Raw genomic sequence first — 26,863 nt, 5'->3', positions numbered from 1 at the left:
CATGTTAGCTCATGACGTGAGCTCAAGACGCTAGCTCACTACGCTGGCTCGCGACATTAGCTCGTGTTAGCTAACGACGTGAGCACATTAGTGCATCTACACAATTTGTACGTGACGTTAGTTATTAATTCATGAAAATAGTTGACTTTTTTCTCAACTACAAAAACGTCTGTGTTATAACATGCATGAAAGGACTTCTCACATGCACACAAATTGCTTTTCCTTGTGCAGCATCGTAAATGTGAAAAGAAAATGTTGAAAAACGCAATCACTATTTTCAAGTGTCATATTTCGTCTCAAAACAGTGTTGGCATGTACACCAACAACAAAAACAAATTTTAATCAGTTAAAAAACAAACAAAGGAAACAGTGCTAAAGATGAATTTGTTCCGCGTTGAAACAAGAAAATAAGCTGCGTCATCTTGAAAACAGCAAAACACATCACCATTTTGGCTTTATTTTGGTTGTAAAAATAGAGAGAGAAAAATAGGAAAGGAAGAGCTGAGGGACTAGAGTCGGGCCACTCTTAATAGTGATGGAGGCTCAGCCACCGTAACGGCCTGATAAAAAGTTAATTTCAAATGTAACCGGACAAACTCTTTCACGCTATGTTAGTCAGAAATTTCTCCAACACAAACTGAGCAGAGAAGAGGGCAGAAAATAAAAAATAAGGCGCAACAATGCTTTTTGTGTGTGTGTGTTTCAGTGAGTTGTGAGTGTTAAGTTGGACAAACTCTGTGGAGACACGCTGTTCCACTTAGGCTCCAGCTATAGTGTTCATTCTATATTTCCGACTGTCATACTAAGAGATGTTACAGCTGTCTGTGGATTCAGAATGCTGACGCTAAAAACAACAAGCAACATACTTCCCTTGTCACACGTTGACAAGGAATCATGAATCCGATCATCGTTTAACTCATTAGAATCTGCTAACTTACTTAGCTTAACTTACTGTAGAAATAGGGAATGCCTTTGTACACTGTATATGGCTTCACAACAATAGCTTGCCATAATATTTTACTGGGCGCAATGCTAGCACGTGTCGTTTGGACAACGTTAAGATGTTCAGCACACAGGACACAATGCGAGTTCCATGAAGTTAGCACACGACGTTAGCTCACGTTAGTTAATTACGGTAGCTTGCAACATCAGCGTACAATGTTGGTTTTATAACGCTCGCTCACTATGCTAGTTCATGACAGTAGACGATATTAGCGCACCACCAGACTGGGCGTTGAAAGCTCACCCATGCTTGTCGCGACATCCGTTCACAACGTTAACATCGGTACGCAAAATTACTTCATCTTGGATCAAGGCGTCGGTTCACAGCGTTGGTCCAAGCTGTTGGTTCTCAACGTTAACCAATATCATTAGCACTGCGTGTGCTTAATTTACATGAGACGGGATATACCCACCGGACCTCTGAACGGGAGACATCGAATAGAAAATGCTTGTTTCAATGGATATGTAACTCAGGCGAGCGGTTGCGCAAAGTGGAGGTCAAACGAGATAAATTAACACCCCAAAAAAACAAATCTCAAAGGCTTTTAGTCTGGACGTGGCCGAGGAACACACACGGAGGAATCATAAATTACATTCAATTTAGTTCTCAAGCTGCACGCAGCCCTTCAGTGTTGATTTCTTTAAAGCCTCGTTGTCGACACAGGCTTGGAAGACTAATGAGCAACGCGGTAATTATCTCCCGCAATCTCGCTCCCTTCGCGATGTGAAAACATCTCCGTCCAGCCTGCGCCGTCGCCGCCCCCCCCCACCCCCCACTCCTTGTCTCTTCGTCGAGCGAGGCGCCACCTACCTTCCCCGCTTTCAAAGCTTTTTGAGATTCTTTCAAGTGAGACAGCCTGCAGCGGAGGGGGAGATAAAGGCGCAGCTCTTCATAAATGTGATAGAGGATGCAAAACGGCAGAGTGAAGGGCGAGACAGGTGGAGCGAGACGGAAAAGGCGCGCGGGGGGAGGGGGGGGGGGGTTGGGGTAGAGAGATGGGATTGCAACACAGGTGAATCGTGCAATTTCTTTTTTTTTATGTGCCTTGTGGCGATAGTGAGATGTTCTTTTTCATGCGCTCGTGACAAAGATCACTCAGTGAACTTAGTTAGTCCACGAGATTAGTCGATATGTTAGCTGACACGGTCGGCTCACAGGATTAGCTCACAACGTTAGTGCATGACGTTAACCCAGGACTCTACTTCCATTTAAATACAAAATGGTGATATGGAACATTACGGTACCGAATGTACTCAGTGTCTGTCTTCAAAAACACAACTTGATTACACACCTAACAACGCAAGAGAATTGAAATCAATACAGGTTAAAAAAAAAAAAGTGTTTAATGGGCAAGAAACCAATTGGATTCACACTCACATTGAGTGCTCACTGAGCGCTCAACACGAAAGACGGCTTTTTGGTGGAGCGTGAACCTCGCTTTCAATTCTCAATCAAAAAAAATCCAAAACATTCGAAACCCAAGTGCGCCACTGGGCTTTGTGCGCTGTGCTGTCATATCGCGGGAATGTCAGCTATGCGGACCTTGTGGAATGCCGCCTCCGGGCTTTTCGACTGCGCCCTCAAAATGGAAAAGAACACAGCCTCTGCGTGAGCCAGAGGGGGGGGGGATCGATCCAATCAAACAGCCTGCTTCCGAGCAATACTGTTTATCGAATAAAGACAATAGGCAAAACGTCACGTTCGAGGACTAAAAGGGAGTTGGATTGTTCGCTGTTTCCTGTGCATCAAGGAATGAAGACAATCGAAAGGAATGGGAAAGTGTTCATTTGTGCTGCTCATCGTCGAGAGCTGAAGCCGTCAAGTCTCGCGCGTCTTTTACACTTGAAACGTCACAGTCAAATGCCACAAGCTGTACAATTTGTTCTGGAAAAATAGGCCTCAAATGTCAAAGAAAATTTGAAGGTCAAACCACTGCCATGTGAAATTTCAACAAAACTCGTGAGACCGACTCGATTAGCATTCAAAGGATGAAGCGACGTCATCTGCTCATGTCTTGACCTAACGTCTTTTAATATCGCAGACGTGAAGTTGTGAATCCAATCTCTTCAACAACACCGAACGAACGTTGTGAACCGACGTCGTGAACCGACGTTGCGAACAAAGATTGTAAACGGACTTTATGAACCGCGGTTGTGAACCGCGGTTCCTCCAGAGTCCTCCATTCGACGCCGAATTGAATCGTTTTATTAAGCGGTGGGAAAAATGAAAAAAAAAAACTAACAAACACACAAAGGAATTGCGAGAAGAACGTTGTTCACACACGCCATCATGAGCGAGCTCAGACAGGGCTCTTGACACGGGTGGTTTTGATCAACCAAATTGGCACTTCGTCAGCCTGGCTATAATGTGGGTAAAGTATTCATATCGCCTCACCCTGGCGAGACGACTATTTGACAGCGCAAATGCTGGGCACAATGGCGCGTCTGCAGCTGCCGTGCTGTTAACCCTTTCAGCGGTTACTACAGTGGACAGTTTATCGTGTGATCGGGTTCCAGGGGTGCATGAAAGGGTTCAGCACAAATCTCAATGATCTACCAACTATTTTTTTTACCCCTTTTTAACCTATTTGAGCAATCTAAAGAATGATTTTTAAAATATCAGTAATGCTGGTGTACCTCACAGTGCATACGTCCAATTCCAGCTCCCTGTGTGGAGTTTGCATGTTCTCCCCGGGCCTGCGTGGGTTTTCTCCGGGTATTCCGGTTTCCTCCCACATTCCAAAAAAATGCATGACAGACTGATTGAACACTCTAAATTATCCCGAGGTGGGAGTGTGAGTGTGCATGGTTGTTCGTCTGTGTGTGCCCTGTGATTGCCTGGCAACCGGTTCAGGGTGTCCCCAGCCTACTGCCCGAAGACGGCTGGGATAGGCCCCAGCACCCCCCGCGACCCGAGTGAGGATAAGCGGATCAAAAAAATGGATTGGTGTAAAGAGTTAGCATTTAGTAATTTCCAGTGGCTGTGTCTCTGTGCTCGTAGAGCCGCTGCGTGTGACGTATCGCGCACATTCTCAACACTGATTGCCTGTCGGCGACGCCGTAAAAAGTTCAATTCAGCAAACCACGACGAAATGGGAGAAGAAGCAAAATTTTCAATGCAAACGCTTTATCCGCACTGCCCAGCACACAACCGCGCAAACTGCATTGACGATATACGCAAACGTGTTGCAGATGAAAAGCTCAGCTCGCCTACGGTCTGACCATCGCATTAAGACTAGAAACTAATGCAAAAATTGGCTCATTTCCATTCAAGCTTGGATGGAAGCGCGAAAAAAAAAAAAAAAAGGTCATGAAATGAAAATGGAATTTAAAAATAAGACTGTGGGGAAAGGTTCATTGCCAAGTTCGGCGAAGGCTACAAGCTTAGACAGAGTCGGGTTTTGAAAGCCTGCGGGCAGGTCAGACAAACCTGTTGGAGGAGGCAACAAAGGCAAATTATCCAAAATGTCAGTTATTTATAGACGCACTTCCGGATTTCGACCCGGCAGAGCACGCGCGTTGGCCTCAGTTCAGTCAGACATACTTCCATTCACGCGGTCTCGTCTTCACCGCCGATTTGACGCATCTTCAAAAGGTCACAAAGCATACCGATGCGGCCTAATAACCGCACACACTCACCCGGTGATTGGCCACACAGATGATCCTGGCGTAGCAGCAGATCATCAGCAGGATGAGCGTGAAGAGAGGCACGTACCATCTGCAATGTGACGTCAGAGAGAAAAACAAAACATGAGAGAGCATATCTGAACACCTTTAACCCACAATATTTGTCGGATCATTGCATCCGATTGTTTTATTTTTCATCAAATGGCCCTCTTGAGGACAAATAGCCCCTTGCTGGTTCGCCACCCTTGCTGTCATCCACAATAACCGTACGGTCACGTATTTGAAATAAGCTCCCGAGTGCGTGTGGTCTCCGCATAATGTTTTCCTGGGTTCCGCAGCACCCCGAGCTGAGTCTTTTCAGCTGTTTCGGGGTCGAGAAAAATGCTTGCTCGGTCTGTGCTTTTCTATCCTCCGATCGTTCGTCGCGGTTCACTGTGTCTCAGCGCCTCTTCCAAAGTCAAATTAAACACTTCAAGATTGTTCTTAGCTCCGCATGTCTGGGGTAACTCACATTTTTGGGCAAAACAAATGAAAATGTAATTCTTCACAGAGACTTTTAGTCCAAATTCATTTCGAAACTCGGTCAAAGTTTTGAGTCAAAATGACCGCTTATCTATTAAGTAGGCATGTTTTGGGAGTGGCAAAAGACTGTAAAAAGTTGTGTTACAGTATTATAAATATAAAATATTTGCACTTGGATAAGGATGAACAATTTAGAAGAAATTAAATATCTGTACCATCATGGAGAAATTGCAATAAAATTAGGCAGACTGGATGACAAGATAAGTCGCATAGCTGCTTAACACACGCACTTGCATACGATGCACACAACATTAATTCTTGTAATTCTTCATGTGACAAATATGTATTTTAACATGGACTCACACAATATTGTGGAAGCGAACAAATGTTGATGTCACCAAACAATCATCTGAGTAGGGAACTCCTTTAAAACATGAGTTAAGACTCGTGATGAGAAAATGAAGCTTCAAAGATGTGCCATGAACCAGTTGGTATATATTTTTTTAGTCCTCGGGATGGATCTGTTTTTAAGACGAGGTTCAAGAAATGGAAGGTCAGTGTGCTTTCAGTCGCATGTTGAACAGAGAGTGCCAATTAGAGGACCCCAAAAAATACTTTGATTCATGCGAAGCATCTCGAAGCTTCATTTTTTCCTCATCATTAGGTAAGACACCACATTCATTGGAGTCATTATTTTGAATACATTATTTTAAATATAATTTATTACTTTTTATTATTCATTCATTCATCTTCCGTACCGCTTTATCCTCACTTGGGTCGCGGGGGGTGCTGGAGCCCATCCCAGCCGTCTCCGGGCAGTAGGCGGGGGACACCCTGAATCGGTTGCCAGCCAATCGCAGGGCACACATAGACGAACAACCATCCACGCTCACACCTAGGGACAATTTAGAGTGTTCAATCAGCCTGCCATGGAAACCGGAGCACCCAGAGAAAACCCACGCATGCCCGGGGAGAACATGCAAACTCCACACAGGGAGGCCGGAGCTGGAATCGAACCCGGTACCTCTGCACTGTGAAGCCGACGTGCTAACCACTGGACTACCGGGCCACCCTATTTTTATTATTCATTATTATTATTTACCTGCTGTGACTGTTGCTATTTAGTCAAGCAAAAAAGTATTAAAACACACCCACACAAAAGCAGTTGGATATGCATTTAAAAGTTCACCTGCACATATTATAGTGCATTTTAGGTACATTCTGAAATGTCACCCTAAAGCCGAATATCCCTAACCTTTTGTAAGCAGTGAGTTTAATTTCATTTCTGCACCTCGCTAGCTTACGTTGAATTGGCTCAGACAGCTATTTGTTCCAATGTCTTCTAAATGAAACTTTTGGACAGAAAATTCAAAGCACTTTTCAAATGCGAAAACATAGAAACGAAGCATTTCGAAGACTTTCAAGCATTCGTGGGATTCGTGCAAAGCTCTTCCTCTGACTGACCACTCGCAACGCTCTTATAACCTTCATGCATATAGCCCACCCTGGCTGGTTAAATAAGGTCGGCAAGATTGTCTTTCAGTGAGGCAAAACGCAGGCCGCAGAGAGACAAAAGTCGCCGGAAATGCACGGCGTTCCTGTGAGATGAAGCGCTGACAATCAAGGGGAGGTGCCGTGCAGCGAAAAAAAAAAAAAGTCAGATATTTCTGACCGGATGAAAGAAAGTGAGACAGGTGGGAGAAGCGAGGCGAGGGGAGGGTGGCGGGGTGGTGATGGCTTTGTTGGAATGGCAGCTTTGTGTTACGCAACCTCTCGGGAGGTGATGTAAGCTCGGAGGTGTTTCAACCTCTCCCTGTAATCACAAAACGGGGCCTTTGTCTTGCTTTGATAGGCAGGTTCGCCGATGCCGCTCGTCTGTTCTGCTCAAGTGGGCTACCCCCCCCCCCAAAAAAAAATAATACACGCTTACCCAAGGCAGTGTGAACATCCGGCCTGAGCTAAACAAAGCTTAGCTGCAAACATTTTCAGTAGGTTAACAAATTACACAATAAATGTAAAAGCTTAGGATACATTTGGAGATGTTTTGAGTTTCATGCAGTGGAACCTCTGAAAACAAATTGTTGAAGGACGCTGACCAACCTCTCGTTTGGAAAGAATTTTTGCAATTGGAAAGAAATCAGACCCAGGGTCAAACTGTTACCAACACAAAACATTCGCACATGGCTGATTTTCTCTGTAATGTTTTCACATTCTTACTGATTGTGTAAGTGTAAAAAGAAGTTTAGCGCAATCTAACGTAGAAACAAAACACCTTTCAGTCAGATCTGCAAAAGCCTTTTTCTTAGGCCTACACATAGCATGTTTCGAGCTGGAAAAATATATCCGCTTAAAGGCATTGTTAGCTTAGTAGCAGATTTGCCTCCTTGGTAAGATTCCATTTTCAATGCCAGACTTCTCTGTCGCATCTTCACGCTTCAAACCTCATCCGTCATCCATTCCCTTTTTCATAGCCTTCCACTTATCCTGTTCAGAGTCACGGTAAGGTAGAGCCTATCCCTATCGACTTTAGGTGAAAGGTAAACTACACCCGAGTCTTGTCTCCAATTACAGGGAGGGGAAAAAAAAGAAAAAGAGCGTCTGGAGAGAACCCACACAAGCACGGGGAGACAAACTCCACAATGGGAGGGCGCAACCTGGATTTGAACCACCAAACTCAGAATTGGGAGACGGATGTCCTAACCACAAGGTCAAAGGGCGGTCCGTGGCAAAAACATGAACATTAAATGTTTTGGGAAGGTCTGTTGAGGTATGCAGAGGTCTCCCATGACATTCTAACATTACGGGGCATCATCCAAGGCGCCATTCGGAATAAACCCAAAAACATGTTCATGCTCGCTGATCTGAGGCCTAGTGAGAAACGCGAATGAAGGTTTGATTTGGTACATTCACGGCAGCTTTTTCTCGTTCATTGAACTCGCATTGGAAACTTGTCAATTTTAGGTGCGATTGACTTTGAAATTCCGCTGTTTGAATAAAACTGAAACTGGCATTTAAAGCAACAGCTACAAAAGGTAAATATCCCCTTCCCCCCCTTGGCATTCCATTAAAAAAAAAAAAATTCTAACAAAACTTTTCATTGGCGTCGGGAATCCGGGCTGGTCGGCGGCGCTATTTTCGCAGCGGGATACGCGCTGCGGAGAAGCCGCGCTGTTTTTATACGCGTTCCCTCAAGTCTGCTCGGAAACATCAATAAACAAAGAGGAGCCTCTTTGAAATACGCGTGCGTGTGCGCGTACGCGGGTTCAATAATGGCATGGGACAATGATGAAAGCATTTCAAGGGAGGAGAGGGTGGAGGGTGGGGGGGAATGTTAGGGGACCGAGGCGAGCGTCACCTCATGTGATTTAATAACCCGCTCTCCGGAATAAACAGCGTCCAATTACGGCAGCGTGCGTCCCATTAATGACGGAGGGCCGGGGAGGGCGGATGGCGGGGAGCGGAATGGGAGGGGGGTGGCATTTTTAACGATAGCGAGCGAGGGGATGTGGGGGGTGGGTTTGAGGGGGGGGGAGAATGACGGGCGGCAGCTACAAAGTGCTCTAATTAGCATGATAATGATCTGCCATTAGAGCCCTGCTCTACAGCTGTGCGCTACCCAGAGCCGGAGCGAGACGGGAAGGAAAAGAAGGAGAGGGGCAAATAGAAGAGGGGGGGGGGGGATTCCGAGTGTGTGTGTGGGGGGGGGGGGGACAAAGATGAGGACAGGAATAAAGGTGAAGATGGTAGAGGGGGGGGGTGGGAGACCGGGGCGACAAGAGGATAGTAGGTCGGGAACAGAAAGAAGAGAAATTAGAAAGCGGCGCAGGGTGATTAAAAATAGAGCAAGCGCGGCGTAAAGGGGCTGACGCAAGATGAATGCCTAAAAAAAAAAAAAAAAAAAAGGACGGATAACGGCAGAGGCGAGCTGGCGGGAAGGACTGCGGCGAGCAAGCGGTGGAGAGCGAGAGGAAGACGGGGCGGGGCGGGGTGGTGGTGGGGGGGGCGAAAGAGAGAGAGAGGATGGAAACTTAGGGAAAGATCTTCAGAGGCACACGCGCAGATTGAATCCCTCCGCCTCAGCCTACCGTTTCAACCTCCCCCCCCCACCCCAATCCCTTCCATCCTCCCTCTGAAGTGAAGGACGCGGCGCGGATGAAAGGAGCCTTAATGGAGGCGCTCAGCGGAAGATGAGAGTGCAGCAGGGACCCGTCGTTCCTGGTTAGCGCTCGACTGCGGCGACTCAACTTTGACCCGCGGCACCGCCAGAGATCACAATTTACCTGTTCGGCCAACTTGCATAAAGCACCGGGACAAACTGAGAGACAAAAAGAAAAACATATGAGCATGCGGACTCCCAACGGTGCGTTTTCAGTCGGACCACACGTACAAGTGCATTTTTTTTTTTTAAATACATTTTTCTCCACGCGAACAGTGTTTTAAAAAGATCTCCGTCCACACTCGAGGCTATGAAGCACGGCGCCAAAGTCATGGACGGGGTTTTAAATTCCTAATCAGAGAACCAATATCGGATGCTTGAAAGGCGTTTACGGAAAATGCGGTAGAATGCGGTTGTTGGAGGTAAAACGGCACAGAGCTAAATGCTAACATTTCCGGGAAAGAAGAATTAAAACCGTCCCTTCTGTCCCAAGCAGTGCAGTTTCAACTCGGTAAAATACACATTTGGGTGCTTGCGTTGTGAAGCATTCCAAAATATGAAAGCCGAACCGTACAATATTCCGTCACACACGGGCTGCTCGACGCCTGACGATCTAACCGTAAAGCCATTTTAGCGAATGAGATCCGCCACAGACAGTCATTCGCACAATGATGAAAATGAAAAGTCGAGCCGTACAGTGCTGCCTGAGAACAATATTCAAGAATCAAATCACAGGTTCATCATCACTCACCGTCTTATTTCAAATAAGACGTTGAGACTCGTTACCGCAGAGCAGTATGGTTTGTTTCATTTCGCTATGGTACATATTTCTGGGTGTTTCTATTCTAGTATAAAATCCGAACTCAATTTTATTTGGGTTGTCAAACGCATACCAAAGCAACAGATGGTGCTGTAATCTGGAACACTTCAAATTATTTCAAACAATCAGAAGCCTGAAGAAAGCTTTTCCCGGAACAAAAGCCTGAAAAAAAAAAGTAGAATCACGCTACATGCTAACACGAGCCGCTGTTTAGTTGCTTGAGGATTCCTCTTAAGTCATCAATGAGAGATGTCAACTGTGCCGATATAATAATGGAGTGGGCCTTGAATGCTGTCCGACTCCGCTTAACCATCGTTCCAAGAGCACTTCAAATCAGTTATTTGCATGTCGTTGGGCTCAGTTGAAAAAAACAAAAAACGTGGAAGTCACACTGACGGCGGATAGACGAATTCGCCGTTTGGTTCTGAGAATGCCAAAAAGCATCCATTTATCACTCGTGTCATCGTACTTAAAATTCCAGGACCCATGAATATTTCATGTCAATAGGTCCAATAACTACCATCGCTACACCCCCCCCCAACCCCCCTCTCCCCTCTCTGTGGTCATTACCATCCATTTGTGTCGCAAGGGTCAACGACACGCTACCGACGGGGGGACACGGGAGCGCTGACTCAGCACAACTCCGGCGCGCTGACTCAAACCCTTGAAATTCAGCACCTCGGTCTCACGAGGCCCCGTCCTCTGCGCCTCGCTCCCGCCGAGCGTAGCCTGTCGCGTCGGCGTGCGCGGATGAGTGCTGATGAAGACACACGGCGCGGCGTGGCCAGAGACGAGAGGCCATCCATTTCTCTTAGGCTCATCTCCATTCCCCCGCTACGACGCCGCCGCCGCCGCCGCCAAACTCCCCGCCCTCCCTTTTCCCTCCCTCTCCCGCTGAGTTATGCTCGCTCTCTCCCTCTCGCGCCTTCCATCTTTCTAATTTTCACCTTTAATGCGGCAACCTTTCGCCCGGCTGCCAGCAGCGGCGCGCGTGTTTTAACGCCTGCGCTTCCTCCTTGACGGGCGCTGCCTTGGCCTCTAATCTCTCATCTGGTTTGATGTAATTAGAGCTAATGATGATTCCCTGATCCTCTGAGCGGCTCGTCCCCCTGGGCCACAACAGCGAGGAAAACTAGAAAGAGCCGGGGAGCAGAGGAGCGCTGATAAAAGAGACACAGGCTCGTTTAGCACAGCTGATAGCATGTTGTGTGTGTGTGTGTGTGTGTGTGCGCGCCTGCCTTGTGTGTGCTTATTTGTTTAGAAAGATTGATTCCCTGCTGATGCCGCGAGCAGCAACGCAATTACCTTGCCTCGTAGCGAAGCGCTGTCGTGTGTGTGTGTGTGTGTGTGTGTGTGTGTGTGTGTGTGTGTATGTGCGGGCGCGCGCGAGTGTGCTTAAGAGTTGGTGGATGATTGGCGGCGTGCTCGCAGACTTAGGGCCAGCTGCAGAAAGCGTCAAACAGGAATAATCCTTCATAGCCCCGTCGCGAGCGTTAAATACACAAGCAGCGATTCCCCTGATTTGACACGGGGAGTGGGAGGGCGTTACACTTTTCAGTTAATCGCAGCGATGGGCAAAACCCGCAGGATTCCCCCCCCCCCCCCCCACCCGTTATGCTCCCATACCAAATCACACAATCGCAAGCCAAAAGAAAGTTATCCCCAAAAAGGATAAGAATCCGCTGCTTATCACGGTGGATACGCTCCACTACCGTATTGGCCCGAATATAAGACGGCCCTGATTATAAGACGACCCCGCGCCCCCAGTCTTTTTCAAGACTCAAGTTTGAAAAAAAGACTTTTTGAACATCAAATTAATTTTTATACAGAAAATAATTACAGTACATCTGAAACACATGATTATAACAATATATTTGAGAGAAAAAGCATTTTGAAGTTTATATTATAACTTGTCCTCAGCTCGGGCCGGTTAGTCTGGTCGATCTTCGACCCACCTTTTCTCCAGATTGCCGCTACGTTTCTCTATTTTCTGTTATCTCTTCTTTCTTTCTCGCCGCTATTTTTTATTTCTATTTTTATTTTTATTATTTGTGACAGCGGTTCGCTTTGGCCTGGGGAGTCAAGTTCAACGTATGGCGCCATCTAGCGTCGTAAAGGGGTATAATGTCTAGTCCCTGAATATAAGCCGACCCCCACTTTTTCAATGCAAAAAACACTGTCTTATATTCGGGCCAATACGATACTACTCGCAATATTTTTGGATCGTTTCACACCAGCCATATTGCTTTGAACATAATTAACCTCACTACAAGACGATTTTACACATTGTGAACAATTTCCCCAGTGTGGGACAAATAAAGGATATCTTATTAACCCACCAAAATATTGCAAATACATCTACAGGAAACACAGGACACATTGTAGTGTTCTGTGCGTTAGACGTGCCTTTAAGAGGCGGGGCCTGTTGAAATCGCGTGTCAAGTCAGCATGCCTGCGTGTGAATGTCTGCGCTTAAGATGTGGCCGACAGCAGCTCCTGCAGTGAGTGTGCTCATTGTCTTGGAATGGTTGACTGTTCTCGCTGCCTTCAATCAAGGACTGAGAAGTGCAACTGGGACTGCCAAATATTAAATTGGAACGACTCAACTTGTCGCGCTTGCAGGCTGTCAAACTCCAAACAGTCAAGCCACTTTACCCAATCAGAAGCCTGAAGAAAATAATTTCGGGAAAAGGCAAGATAATAATGAAATGTACAACGGCACTGGGTCCTCACCTCGTCAAAAAAATAAATAAAATGTGATTCTCGAATTGCAATAATCTAATGAATTACGGTGTATACTTATGTTACCATTCAAGTTTTTAGTTGTAGTATGCTAAGGTTTGCCGGTGTAAAGTGAAGCCAAAAAATACGTTTCAGTTCAATTGAGCATTTCCACTTGACAGGGTCCCAGAATCCTAAACCACGGTGGTTGATTTTAGTACGACACATTAAATGTTTCCATGGTAAAGAGGTCCCTAAATCTTCAAATCGTTTGACAGCTAGCTTGCGTAGGGGTGAAGCTGGATATGCTCAACAGTGAATTTCCACTTCCATGCTAATATGGAATGTAGCAGTGGAACAGGAAAGTGGGTGAAAAAAAAAAAGCGCAACCAAAATTTAAAAAAAACACTTTTTGCCTCATGCTGAGGGGAGGGAAAAAAAATAACCCGCAGGCTCCCCTCGATCCGCAAGTCTTCACGTTTCCCTCCCCCGGAGACCCTCCACCCCTACAGCAGGCTTTGATGGCGGGGCTGAAAGGGTCTACTTACATCCCAAATCTCCAGGCTACGTGATCGTCTGTGATCCAGCTGGAGGAAGAGAGAAGGAGAGAGCGGGGTTACGGACGAGAAGGAGAGCGGAAGGGAGGCTTGTGACTGCGTACTGGGGAGGGTGAGACGCTGCGCAGCTGTAGCTATTAATAAGCCAAGAGTGGAAAAAGAGAGCGCCGAGCCTGGAGATTAAGGCTCCGTCCCAATTTTCATTCCGCAACCGGCTCTCCTCAGGCCCCGCGTCGTCTTTTTCCCTCAGCCCCTTAACGACTCTCCAAACAAACAATGATGCCGCTCCTGCTCGCCGAAGGAGCGGGCGTTTCCAAATGTTTAAAGCTGAGCTGATAATTGCCCCGTTTTTACAAGGCTGGGTCTTATGAGGGGAAAAAAGGAGCCCGCCGGGAGCTGGAAGGAGGCCAAAGCTGCTTGCCGACAAAACAAAGGCGCCGACGCGACGACGGTTGCGACTCACCACCAGGCTCCTGCTGGGCCGTAGTAACCTTTGAGCAGCGGCAAGGACGACATGACCAGAGGAACCCCCCACGCAATGAGATGGTAGAACCTGATTAGAAAAAAAACAAAACACCAAAATCAAGACACCCGTTTGAAAGATCAGCTGGGAAACATTATTTATGACGTCAAGGAAGTTTATCGGTAATTTCCGATTTCTCCACAGCTGTGCATCATCTCATCCTTGAATTCATTTTCTTATCACGGATGTTTTGTTGTGAGGAGGATCAGAAAAGTTTGTTGTCAGATTAAAATAAAAACATTTTTTTTTTAAATCACAGCAATACTTCAACATAAGAGGTTATGTTTTTATCGTGGTTTCGCTATTTTGATTTTGGAAATATTTCAAAAATAATTTCCAATACGATGAAATTATTTCTGATAATTAGGTTTTTATTGACTGCATCCAAGGAGGAGTGGGGGAAAAAATTCTGAACCAGTTTCCAGGAAAAGTATTGCCATTACGATTCATTCATTGATTTTCCGATCTGCTTTATCCTCATGAGGGTCGCGGAGGGGGGGGGGGGGGGGGGGGCTGAAACCTATCCCAGCCGTCTTCCGGCAGTAGGACATCCTGAACCAATTGCCAGCAAGTCGCAAGGCACACACAAACGAACAACCATCCGCGCTCACCCTCACACCTAGAGACAATTAAGAGCGTTCAATCAGCCTGTCATGCATGTTTATGGAATGTGGGAGGAAACCGGACTACCCAGAGAAAACCCACGCAGGCACAAGGAGGGGGAAACATGCAAACTCCACACAGGGAGGCCGGCGGCGGAATCGAACCCTGCACCTCTGAACTGTGAGGTCGACGCGCTAACCACCGGACCGCCCTGCCAATACGCTTATTAAATTCTATTTTCACTGCAATTTTTTTTAACAGGTTGACACAAAAATATTACAAACTTCTCCTATGCTCAGCTCATTACATCTACTCATAAATATTGTTTTCATTGCTGTTTGTTTTGCGAAATTAGGTGGGACAGTTGTCACGAATTTAACGTTAAAGTTGACTCTGCTATGTAGTTATGGCTTTTGTTTTTTTGTATTTTAAAGAAGAATCCCGCAAAATATGCAAACAATTCCCAGAAAACTGAGCATGATAAATTCTGTTCATGACATCATGCTTTCATTCCGTTTTGATGATGACGAAGATTACGGAAAAATTTGACAACGAATCACCACCAAAAAATGAGCCCTTCTAAAACTAAAGCGTCCGCCTGCATTGTGCCAAGTGCGCTAGTTAATTAACTACCGCTACTCTCTTCCCGAGTTCACTCCTTCTTGCTTGCGCGTGCAAGCATCCGAACAAGGTAATATCAACTATAATTACCCCCACAGGTTGATTTCTACGATGGGAGGTCTGCACCAGAACCACAAAGAGGAATTCCGGTCTCCCTTAGCAGGTGTTGCGCATAATTAAATCTGAGCGCTCAGCTGGGTAAATGATGAGGGAAGAATCTCGGCAAGGCACGGCGAGGAAAGAATCGACTCCCATTTTTCTTATTCCGCGCATTAATCAGCTTAACTCCATGGAAACACTTGAAGATAGCTGAAAAGGCTAAAACTGCTTAGGGGGGGTGGAAAAAAAAAATCGTTGACTGCTATTAAAGGGAAAAAGAAAAAAAAATTAATCGCCATTTGCGCGTGTGTTGGATTGTGAAGATTGCGTGTCTTTTGGGCTTGTCCATCAATACTTTATACAGCGAACAGCATCGGCCGGTCAATAGAGTGGAAGTCCTACCCTGACATCTTCCGAGCGTGGTCAATCGAGCAGATGCGACAGGGCTGACACACACTCAATCCGATTCGCTGTGTGTGTGTGTGTGTGCGCTTTACCCAATCAACGCACTCACACACACATTTTCCATTTCGCTGCGTTTCCCGCCTCTGCAGCCGTCTGATGGACACCGGTGTGAATATGTGGGAGGCGATGGCGTACAAAAAAAAAACAACAACAAAAAAAAAAAAGGGAAAAAAGTGCCGGCTGGTGGTTTAAATAGAACCGGGCGGTGAGTGTGGGAGAGGGACACACAGATTGGGATCCAGCGAGGGTGTAGCATGAGAGAAAGCTGAAAAATCAAACAAAAGGGAGCGGAAACAACAATGACGGCTTTCTAACAAGCGCTTTGTTTTTGTTGCCGCTCGCTTTTGTTGAAAGTTTACGGAAACTAGGACCGCATGGTCAATCGTCGCTTTTTCCACAGAGACGACGGAAAATGACAACACGGTTGCTCAGGTAACAACCAATCAGGGCTCAGCTTCAAAAATCAGGCGAGTCGTGAATGATCGTTAGCCGAGCCCTGAGCAACTGAAGACGTCATTTTGAGTTGACGGAAGGTGGCATGGTGGCCGCCGCCTGAGATTGGCTAAAAAAAAACGGGTGGACTCAGCTGCTTAACTCGTTTTCCACAAACGTATTAATCAGAATGCCTTGTTTGAATTAGTGGAGGCGCAGAGAGCATATTACTGTGCAACACTTTCCCGTCTCATAGATGAATAAACTGTACGGTGCCAAACTGCACAGAACATGTTTTGGGAGGTCACTCAGAGAAAATTGTGGTCATAAAAATATGTGGCATAGTAGTTTTTTTTTTTTTAAATGCTCAGCAGTACTTTTTTTGTACCGGGAGTGTGTCTGGGAGACTTTGAGCTTAACTACACTTCAAAAAACCATTTATCTCTTGACATTCTCTGTTACTAGATTCAATTTTGCTTTCGAATTTATTTTGTACAATGCAGCGCTGTTCTTAATCATTAAAAACATTTCACATGAAAAAAAAATGCAGCTGTGTCTTTTTTGGACCTGGAACGGATTAATCGCGTTTCAATTCGGAAAAATGATTCGATATCCTAATAAATTGTATTATGAGCTTGGTCACGAAATGAATTCAACTGGTAAACTTAGGCAACCTTGTTAGATATGTTGCACAAAAACTGTGATGCAGCTGGGAACACGGGAGAGGACGAAAAAGCGAGCCAAGCACAATTAGCAACGTTGCGCTACCTAGTGGCGAACTTGGGAAATAACAAAATCATTTGAATACGTTCCAAGTACAACTCATGTTTTGCTCACCAAAAAAAAAAAAAAAATGTAAGCGGCGGACAAAATAGTTTAAATCCGACGGGAAAAAGGACGAGGAAATACTCTGAAAAGGCGCTCGCCAGCAGGAGGAGAGATACAAATGGTGAAATCAGCGCTGCCGTTCCCTGGTGTAAAGGCTGCCGGGGGAGGGAGGGGGGAGAGGCGAGGGAGGGGAGGGAGGGAGGGAGGGCGCCTTGTCAGGAAATCAATGTCGAGAGCTCGCGGACACACCGGCTGCGGCGCGCGCGCACACACACACACACACACACACGCGCACGCGCGCTCGCTCGCAGCACGGCGAGAGGGAGCTGACGAGGTCCAGAGCGCGGCGCAACATGGGCTTAATGAGGCACAGCAGGGCCACGACGCGTTCCGTATTACGCACACACCTGCGCGCACGGCCGCACGTGGGGGCACGGCGCCCCCCACACACACACACACACACGAGCGCGGATTGACGAGAACCCCCCCCTCCTCATTTTTAGCCCCCCTTCCACGTGCTCCACCCGCCCGGCGCCCTCCACCTCCCCCTGCTGACATCTCTCTGCCCTCGGCCTGAATCCGCCCTTCAAACGCACATTAGCATGCATGCTCTCTCTCTCTCTCTTTCTGCCCCCCCCCATCCCTCTCTCTCACTCTCTCTGTCCCCCTTCTCTCGCTCTGTCCCTCCCTCCTTCCCTATCTCGCTCTCTTGCACGCACTTCAATCAGTCTTGGCTCATCCCGCCTCGGCTCCCCCACTCCTCTGGCAATTTGTTCATTCATAAACCATCACAATGAGCCATCAGTGTGCATGTGGGAGAGAGAAAGAGGTGGGGGGGGGGGGGGCGGGTTGCGGGGAGCGGAGAGTTTGAGTTTGGGGGGGCTGAAGGGTAATTGTGCATGCGTGCAAAGGCACATCCCCGCCCGACTAAACACACACAGCTTACGTATGTGCAGTCAATTTACGAAAAGCCCCTCGACGCTTGCCGCTAACGCACGAGCCGATTAGCGGAGCGCCATTCTATTTTTTTCCATTCTTCTTCGCAGCGCGCACAAAAACAAAAGGCGCATCCCTCCCCCGCCCGCCTCTCACTTTCGTCCTTAGCCCATTTTACACTGGCTGGAAAAGCCGTGGATTTTCCAAACATCGCGTTCTGTATAAATGGAAGAGGGGGTCAGAGCTGGCGCGTAAATTTGTCAGTTTTCAGAGGTAGGACTCCCCTGACGCCGGCCCATTTAAGAACAACGGCGCATTAAAGATGTACATTTTCCACCTTTTTTCCAGTGTTGTTGACATGGAATGGGGTTTGGAGTCGACCCGTACATTTTCTGCGATGGTTGAGGTCGCATCAGCGGTGTGCTATTTTTCCGTGTGTATAAGGAGTTCAACACTCTGACAGGAGCCACTTCGAGACTGTCTATTAAAGCCTGGGCTTTTTCACTTTAATGGGAAGGTTGGAGCCAACCTGAAAATTTGCCACCTCCTGATGTAGGATCAGAAATGTAGCAGAGGGGGATGCGGCCTGCGTGTACGGGGTGTGAAGTCTAACACCCCGACTATAGTCCATCTCAGACTATTAAAGCCAGGAATTTTCAACCTCTTACGGTGACGACCCATAAATTTGCCACCGCTGGAGGGAGTACCGGCGGCGTAACAAAGGCAGGACACCGCCTTCGGCGTAGAGGGGTGTGAGCTTTAACACCCTGACTACACCCTATTTTCAGAGTGTCCATTAAAGCCCCCCCCAAAAAATTCAAGCGGCAACTCCCCTCCCCGTTCTGTGTCAACGCCATTTCCACAGAACAACAAATTGTCTGCTTTTCCAGGCGGTAAGTCACATTCACACGGCAAAAATTAGCACATCACAGCTTCAACTCTGGCATTGATCTGGCACCGCTTTTTACACGCTGCGAAGCGGGATCCTGCTGAAACTATACGCGCCGGCTTCCAAAACAGCAACACGGCGCGCCGCAATGTGACAATCGGGTGACGTAATCGCCGCTGTCTGGGGTGACGAACGGCGACGATCGCTTTCAACACAGTCGGGCGGGAGATGTGGAGTCACTCAAAGATGCAGCAATGTCTTTATTTGCATGACAGATCTGCCATTGACTGTATTTTGCTGCTACCTTTCATACGGAACACAGCAAAGTGGGATATTGCTGCACGAGGCAAGAACAACATACAATACGTTTTAGAATGCCTGTTTTGGGTATGACACTGTCTCAGTAGGAAGAAATTGCCAGGTCAACATTGCCCCCAACCCCCCCACCAATTCCACGTGAATGAATTAGGGTCTTGACATTTACAAGCTGAAGCCTCCGTCACAGCGAGACCCATCACAATTAGCCCATCACAGCCTTAATAGAAGCGCTGGCATTTATCCGTCCGTCTGTGCCTTTTATACGGAAGCAAGTGATTGTGCGAACTTTCACATCAGATGCTATCAGGTAAATTACTTCCGATCGGTGCCAGCGTCTGATGTGACGGACGGTGAAAACCGCATGCAACAAAACCATCCCGGCGAGGGGAATGTCAAGCGTCAAAATGTCGATACGGCATCACCGGAACCCACGTCGGTGACGTTTGCGCATGAAAAGCGGCAAAATCCACTTTCGGAAAATCTTCCAACAAAATGAGCGTAGCCACAGCCGAAAAAGAAGACTTTTCTGCTGGTGGTGTTTTTTTTTTTTTTTTTTTTAAATCTGCAGGATATCGATGCTATTATGCAACCTCTCATTAATACCGAACTGCAACAGGGAAAAGAACGACAAAAATGCCAGCAATTACAGGCGCTGCGAAAGGGGCTCTTGATTAGGATCGGTAGCGAGCCCATTCCGGACCCCCAAGCAGGCATCATCCCTGCGCTCATAAACCCGTCTCTTTCTGAGTTATACCGCCATTATATCCTCCGGCTTATTGCTAATCAATGCAGGGAAACTCCCAAGGGGAGGGCTGGCGGGGCCCAACCCAACGCCCCCCCCCCCCCTGTTCCCCCCCTCCCACGCACACAAACACAGGAGTGTAAGACAAGTGTGCACACCTAAGCACATCTACGGAATAGCGGCAAGAACAATCGACTTGGCTGGGCGAACAGAGTGGCTGCTAATTTGTTAAAGCTGCTTGTTCTTCCACCCACGGTGCACATTCATTTTATTTATTTATATATATATATTTTTTTTAACGTCCAACGCGCGTGCACACAGGCGCAAATAAATTCACACTTGCTCCGCGGAAAGCGCTCAGGGGAGTTTGAGCGACAGGGACGCTGAGCCACAAAGCGTGAAGATGTGTGCGCACGTCGGCAGCCACACAAGCTCGCACTTAGCGGCTGACACTCACTCCCTTTTCAATTAGAGTGGCGGCTGGCTGGAACGGAAAAGGGGGGGGGGAGGAGGATACAGGGAGGGAGGGAGGGTGGCGGAGGGGAGATGGCTGTCAGGGCGCTGCGGGGAAACACATGCTTTGGCAGAGCGAACGCGCACACACACACACACACACACACACACACACACACACACGCAAGCGCACTCCCGGGGAAGCGGCCATCGCGAAATAAGACACATAAGTCTGTTCTTTCGCGCCCGAAAAGCGAGTCCGACCGCTATTCCGCCTCGCTTGTTTATGCGGAACTTATCAACGCCAGCAATATGGCGCCCCAGCGGGTGAATTTGAATAGCGCCTTCGCATCAGCGTTTTTAATGAGCTGCTACGCCGTTCAAGGCTGTCCCAATTACACAGACATCAGTGCCGGCGCCGCTCTTACATCGGCAGCCCCACTTCGCGTCTCCGTACGGAGCTGTGAGGCGGAGAAAAAGCAACGTGGCGATTCCGGCCTATACGGGAAAACAGTAACAGCCGGTGGAGCGCGTGGCTCCTCCAAGGTCGAACTGGCAACTACAATTAGATAGCATCTATATATCTATATCTATATGTATATAGATATACACAAGGTAAAAGACGGTGATGAACGGACTTTATCGTGTGATCTCGAAATTGCAATGCAAGATGGAGACCAACAACAAGTCTCAACTAAACCCCAACCTCACATCAAATGGAGAAGAATCATCGCCCAAAAATGTAAAAGCTGGTGGCGCGCCCTATTTGCGTTTGTTTGGCGGGCCGTGTCTGCACAAAGCAGCGCGTGCTTTGATTCGTGAAAATGAATGGCTTTTATTTTGAAGCCACACACACACAAAAATAAAAGTCCTCATTGTGGTAGAGGGCGAGCCGGATATTTGGGCGGTTGGCGAGGCGATCCCCTGAATTAGTCGTCAGGCAATCACAGGGCTGCGTGGAAAGAAAACAACCATTCACACTCATATCCACACTCATGGACAATATCGAGTCTTCGATGACCTTAACGTGCATGTGTGTGGAATGCGTGAGGAAGCCAAAGTAACCACGGAAAACCCACACAAGCACGGGAACACCTCGCGAACCTCACAGTGGAAAGTGAAAGTTCAAGAATCAAACCCAGAACATCTTGAATGTTAAGTCGAGGCCGCCGAGCTGCAATGGTTTCAACAATGGCTAATGAATTCAATAAAAGTGGAAAAGATCAAAGACTACCATCTGTATTTTGTTAGTTCTTTGGTGCCCACACTTGGTTGCAGGTAAAGGCGTGATTTGATTTGGGGGGGGGGGGGGGGTCAACCCACAAATTATGCTTGGTGTCCGCAGATGTAAAAATAGTGGAAAAAGTCAGAGCACACTTGATTTTTTTTATGAACAGACCTGTTTTCGACAAAATCCATATGTACATCCTTCCACAGGTCAGCTCAGTCTGAAAGGGAAAGGAGAATCAATCCCGGCTCTACCGTTACGCCAATTTACGGGGAAGCCAGTGTGAAAGCGGCTTAGGGCTGATGTAAAGCTTTCGGATTAGGCGGACGGGGCTCTACCATTAAAAATCTGAAGCAGGGGTTTGGGGGGGGGGGGGTGTGGAAAGGATTCCCTCCAACTCAAACAGCAAAAATTGAGGATAAATTCATCCGATATGCATTTTTGTGGGCCTGGGGGGGGATCGGTTTGGCAGATTCCTGCTCACCATCTAACAAACAATCATCAAAACATTTATCCCTCCCAAAAAAGTGGCCGCAAGAGGCACGGCGTTGGTGTACAGCGGACAATGCGAGCCTTAACTCACATTTCATATGAAGTCGTGCTCATCTCCTTGATCAGGTTAAAGTACAGGTTGAGCGTGATGAGGCAAACCCAGGCCAAGGCACTCCAGTCTGCAGAGTAGGAAATAAAACAACACGGTCAGAAATGCAACACGGCTCCCAACCTCGCACGCGCACACACACACACAAACACTCGCATGTATATGTGACATTTTTTGATGAATGGAAGCCCATTCTGCGGTAATATGAGGGAAACCAGTGGCTTATGGTGATGTATGAGAAGGGGGGGAGCTGGGAGAGAGATAATGATGAACTATGAAAAAGCGAAGCGAGATAACGGCGGCGTGGGTGCGCGGGAAGGTGGGGGACGGGGGGGTGGGAGGGGTTGCGGAGAGACTATGGTGGGATTCCAACATGGTGGGTTGGATCGAGGCCGACACAAAAAGGGAGACCGTGAAACAAAGCGCTCGTGTCTTTTGTTGTATTTCGGTTTGGAGCCTTGCAGGGTTTTTTTGTTTTTTTTTTGCCGTTGTTGTTTGGGTGTGTCCTTGTGTGTGCGTGTGTGTTTTTCTTGACAGGACGGGCAAGGCCGCTCGTCACAATGATGAATTCCCGGAGCTGCGTGCTCAGCTTACTGGCTTTCACACAACACAACCTCCCGCACAAGAACGAAGAGGGAGCAGCATGCGGCGACTTGGAAAGTAGGCCGGGCCGGCTGTCTCTGTCATCTTTCGCAATTAATCACCGTCGCTGGGACAAGCGAAATGCATTTTAGGCTACTGGAACGCGAGCGGATCTGTGCCGGCATTCAGGGGTGGGAAACCTTTGGCCCGTGAGCCACAAAAAACTGGCCGATAAATTGGGAGGTCCTCGGTTTATGACGTTCACTAGATGCGATGTTACGAGGTTACAAACTGCGCAGCGATCAAATTTGAGAAGCAGCATAAGAATGCGTCATTAGCGACGTACTTGGTGTTTTCTATCCATTCCTTTTCTGTATGCGCTTATCCAACTCTTTCATTACACAAGACGTACGTCTTTTTAAAATTAGCCCCTACCTACCAAGGACGTACTTGTACGTCTAAGTCTTTTTTTTGGCGTCAGTGAGGAGGATGGTCTGATGCAATCTGTGAATGAGAATAAACTGTTTACATTGTAAATCATGTAAAAAAGTGACCAGTGGGTGGCAGTGGTGCCTCACGTGCTTGAAATGCACGCTTTTACAAAAAGCTCTTTTTTCTCAGTTTTTTTGCCCAGGAATCGCCATTTTCATGAAACTTAGCCATTTGTAATGCCGATTGCTGAAGAATGTAAAAAGAAAAAAAAACAAAAAAAAATCCATAAAGTCCAAACTTTATTTTGGTAGGCTCCAGGTTTATATAGCAGTAGAACCAAATATTTTGTGGGCTTTGCAAGATCAGTAAAAATCCAGTAAAACGCTGGGATTGAAGGTGTTGCTCCAGTGACAATCGCGGGCATTTAACGAGTTTATATATGGTTTAATATGCAGGCCGAGGAAGGGATTTTCATTAAAAAATATATATTTACGGTAATCATGGCTTGACAACTGCGTGAGTGAAGATTAGTGATTGACCATAGCAGGTTTTGACTTGCGTATCAATCCCGTTTATGTCGCCTCTGTCAGAACAGAACTGTGTCGTATTTGGTCAAGATCGCATTGGTACCCGCGGAGGAGTATGTCTTCCTAAAAATGGAAATTATAATTTTTTGGGGTTGTTTTAACTGCTTACTGACTTTTCCAATTCACTCGCGAGTTAATCCTGGGAGGTTGTGTCTGATGCTTAAAAAAAAAGAAAATCGCCAGGGACAATTGCAAGCAAACTACGGTGTGTTTGTGAGTTTGTTCAGAGGAAAAGGGGGGGGGGGGGGGACTTCCTAATTTCATGCCTAGTGGAAGTCGTAAAAACCAGAAAGCAATGAAAAAGTCAAACAAACATTTAACCCACAAACACTCATAATACATAAATCTTGTTTTTTTCCCCCCAGAAATGCAGTATGGCCCTCGCACGACTTTATGAAAACTGAAATAGCCCCTGATACGAAAAAAAAGGTTCCCCCCACCTGTTTTAATGTGCACCTGTCCCGTCTCCCAACACATTTCATCACATTTTATTGGTGTGAATTTAAAAGCGGCGCTACGCCGCGCAGCTCCCACCAGGCTCGACGCCACACAGAACAAAGTGCCTGTTCAGGTTTATGTACAGCCGTTTGTCCCCAGCGTGAGGATGCTTGTGATAAAGCGAGCTGACACGCCGCAACCCCGCAGCACTAACTCACTGCCCATTACGCCGCGGCCGCCTCGGTGTGTGCGTTTGCCTGTGAGAGCAATAAAAAAAAAAAAGCGGCGTCGAAGAGGCGTATTAGCACCGAGCCCCAACTAAGAATCCGAATGCTAATCGGCGGGGGCTAAAGTGGCCGTATAATTGGCACCGAAATGGCCGGCTTTCGTGTTAAAAACAAAACAATGCATTTGAAATCGGTTCCCGAAGAACGCAATCGGAACGCCGGCGTAGCGATAAACGTTTTCAATTCAGGTGTCACCCACCGAGCTGCCAATCTCACGCAATGAATGAGATGGCTGACGGCTCGCTGAGTTGTGAGGTGAAGCATGGCAGACAACCAGACGACAACTTTGAGAACGGCTCGTGTCATCAGATCTAGGGAAAGGGCCGGAAGAGTTCGAGGGGGGGGGTCACAAATAGCCCGTCAGAGTACCCCTGTGATAACACCGTATCATCATATCATCATATCGATATTTTGTCCCACCCTCTGTAGCCTCCAATGTTAAGAAGACTCACTCATGTTACATTTTTGTCGCGCTTCACTATACAGTGTGTGTATATATATATATACATTTTTTTTTTTTTTTTGTGGATGGTATGATTCGGCACAGCCCCGGGGTGTCTGCTTCAGTGAAAATGATCTCTCCATAAAGGAGCGCATACTGTTCACTCCCATGTGTTACACCATCCCCACGAGCGTGGCATTCCTGGCGAGGGTGTGTGAAAACTGCTGAATAGTCGAGTGCCGCATCGCCGCCCTAATGGCTGCTTTATAGGCTCGCTATGCAAATGTAGAGCACATATGTGCTCCTTTTAAGCTTGAGAACGTCAGGACGTAATGCATCACTAGTGTGGGGAAAAAGACTGACTTTTTTTTTTAATACAGTGGCAGCTCCAAGTGAGCAATTGAAAGTACAACCAAATTGTTGTGGAGGGAGGGGCGGGGCTTTTTTTTTGTGATGCGGCCACAGCGAGATAGCAGTGATGTTAACCGTAAAACAGGACATGCAACTTCTAAGACGGAGGAATGCGTTAGACTGCTCCGGGTAATGTGTGTCAAATTATTTTACCTGCTAATCAATTAGCACGGCCCTGGAAGCATTATGGCGAACGAATGGCAGAACCACAGAAGAGAATTTCCAAAGGATGTCCATAACATCTCTTCACAATTTAACAAAAAACGATGCGAGTAAAGATTTCAAACAATTGGATCAGCTCAAATGAGACACTTTACATCAAGTGCCTTCAGTGGCGGTTCTGGATCAATTTCACTAAGGGGGCCGGGCTGGGGCCAGGTGTTTTGATGGGGGGGCACATTCAACCCAGGGCTAAAAAGACAGATTCAACATCTTACATGACTTTTTATTTCTTCAAACTTTGAAATTGTAGTCATAACATTACAGTGATGAGAAAAAAAAACAGTATTAGGAGGGCTAAAATGTCTGCAAGCGTAACAATACGCCGTGTCCATCTGTTGAGAATATTCAAGCCAGGGGATGATATGGTACCAGCCTGCCGGGTACAAAAATTGCAAATACACTAAAGCTAGATGTTTTACATGCATATAATTATCCAAATTTTAAAAGGCAATGTCTTATATATTGATCCTGTTAAATAAAAATAAAAATAAAAAGGGAGACTAAAAAAGTTACACACACGCGCGCGCGCACGTCGTGGTAAGTTCCTTCTCTGCGGACTGCTTCTCATTTCCCGCTCATTTTTAAGTGGTGCAGCGCACTAAAGGGTCCGACGAGAATGTTAAATCACGCACTTTGGTTCCACTTTTCGCATCGGCGACTCGGCGCGACTGCGTAATCTACGTTCGGAGGGGGGGCCACGGGGGGGGGGGGGGCAGAATCAGTGCTACAGGGGCACTGGCCCCCGTTGGCCCTCCCCCAGAACCGCCACTGAGTGTCTTTAAATATGTCTCCAAAGTGCCTGCCCTCCCATCAAGGGTCAAATGACACAACTAAGTCAATCTTGTGTGATCTGAACATTTACGAAAAATGTGTGTGCGTGGGTGAGGAATTCTGAACTTCCGTTGGAGACGCTTTCCGGTGACGGCTCGAGTCCAACCCTCTGACTCATCGCACGACGGCACTATCGTGTCGGATCATGCGCAGCCGCCACAGGTTGCCAAAAGGTAAGCAGCCCTGCGATGAGTGTTGTCAGATGAACAGAATCGGGTCATCGAACAGCGTTCGCTTCTGATAAGCAGCGCGTATTTTGAAATCGTCGATGCGCATTTGTGTTGACGTGCGATGATGCGTCGGTGCGCCACATACACACAGCGGAGTGTTTGAACTTCTGCCTCCTCGGGCGTCTTTACAGTCGCTGGCTTTTTGCCACACGCTGCTCCCACAAGTCTGACCGAATTGCAAAGCCCAGGCTCCGCCTACGGTTGTCATGGTAACCGCAGAAGGTACTTGCATAGGGGGCAATGCAAAGAGTCACTCAC

The 26,863-nt window shown here is 47.2% G+C and overlaps 1 protein-coding gene across 1 annotated transcript in view; it reads right to left on the bottom strand.

The window, feature by feature from the left end:
* si:dkey-100n23.5 (cyclic AMP receptor 1) overlaps positions 1–26,863 on the bottom strand; it is a 70,940-nt gene that overhangs the window by 36,683 nt on the left and 7,394 nt on the right. The window contains 4 exon segments of the mRNA XM_052083097.1: positions 4,642–4,720; positions 13,397–13,435; positions 13,869–13,958; positions 22,126–22,213. Coding sequence (XP_051939057.1) covers positions 4,642–4,720; positions 13,397–13,435; positions 13,869–13,958; positions 22,126–22,213 — 296 coding nt within the window.

The sequence above is a fragment of the Hippocampus zosterae genome, chromosome 12, assembly GCF_025434085.1.
Source record: "Hippocampus zosterae strain Florida chromosome 12, ASM2543408v3, whole genome shotgun sequence".
Classification (NCBI taxonomy): Eukaryota; Metazoa; Chordata; class Actinopteri; order Syngnathiformes; family Syngnathidae; genus Hippocampus; species Hippocampus zosterae.
The sequence above is the reverse complement of the archived record's forward strand: the minus strand, read 5'-3'. Positions and strand labels throughout refer to the sequence as shown.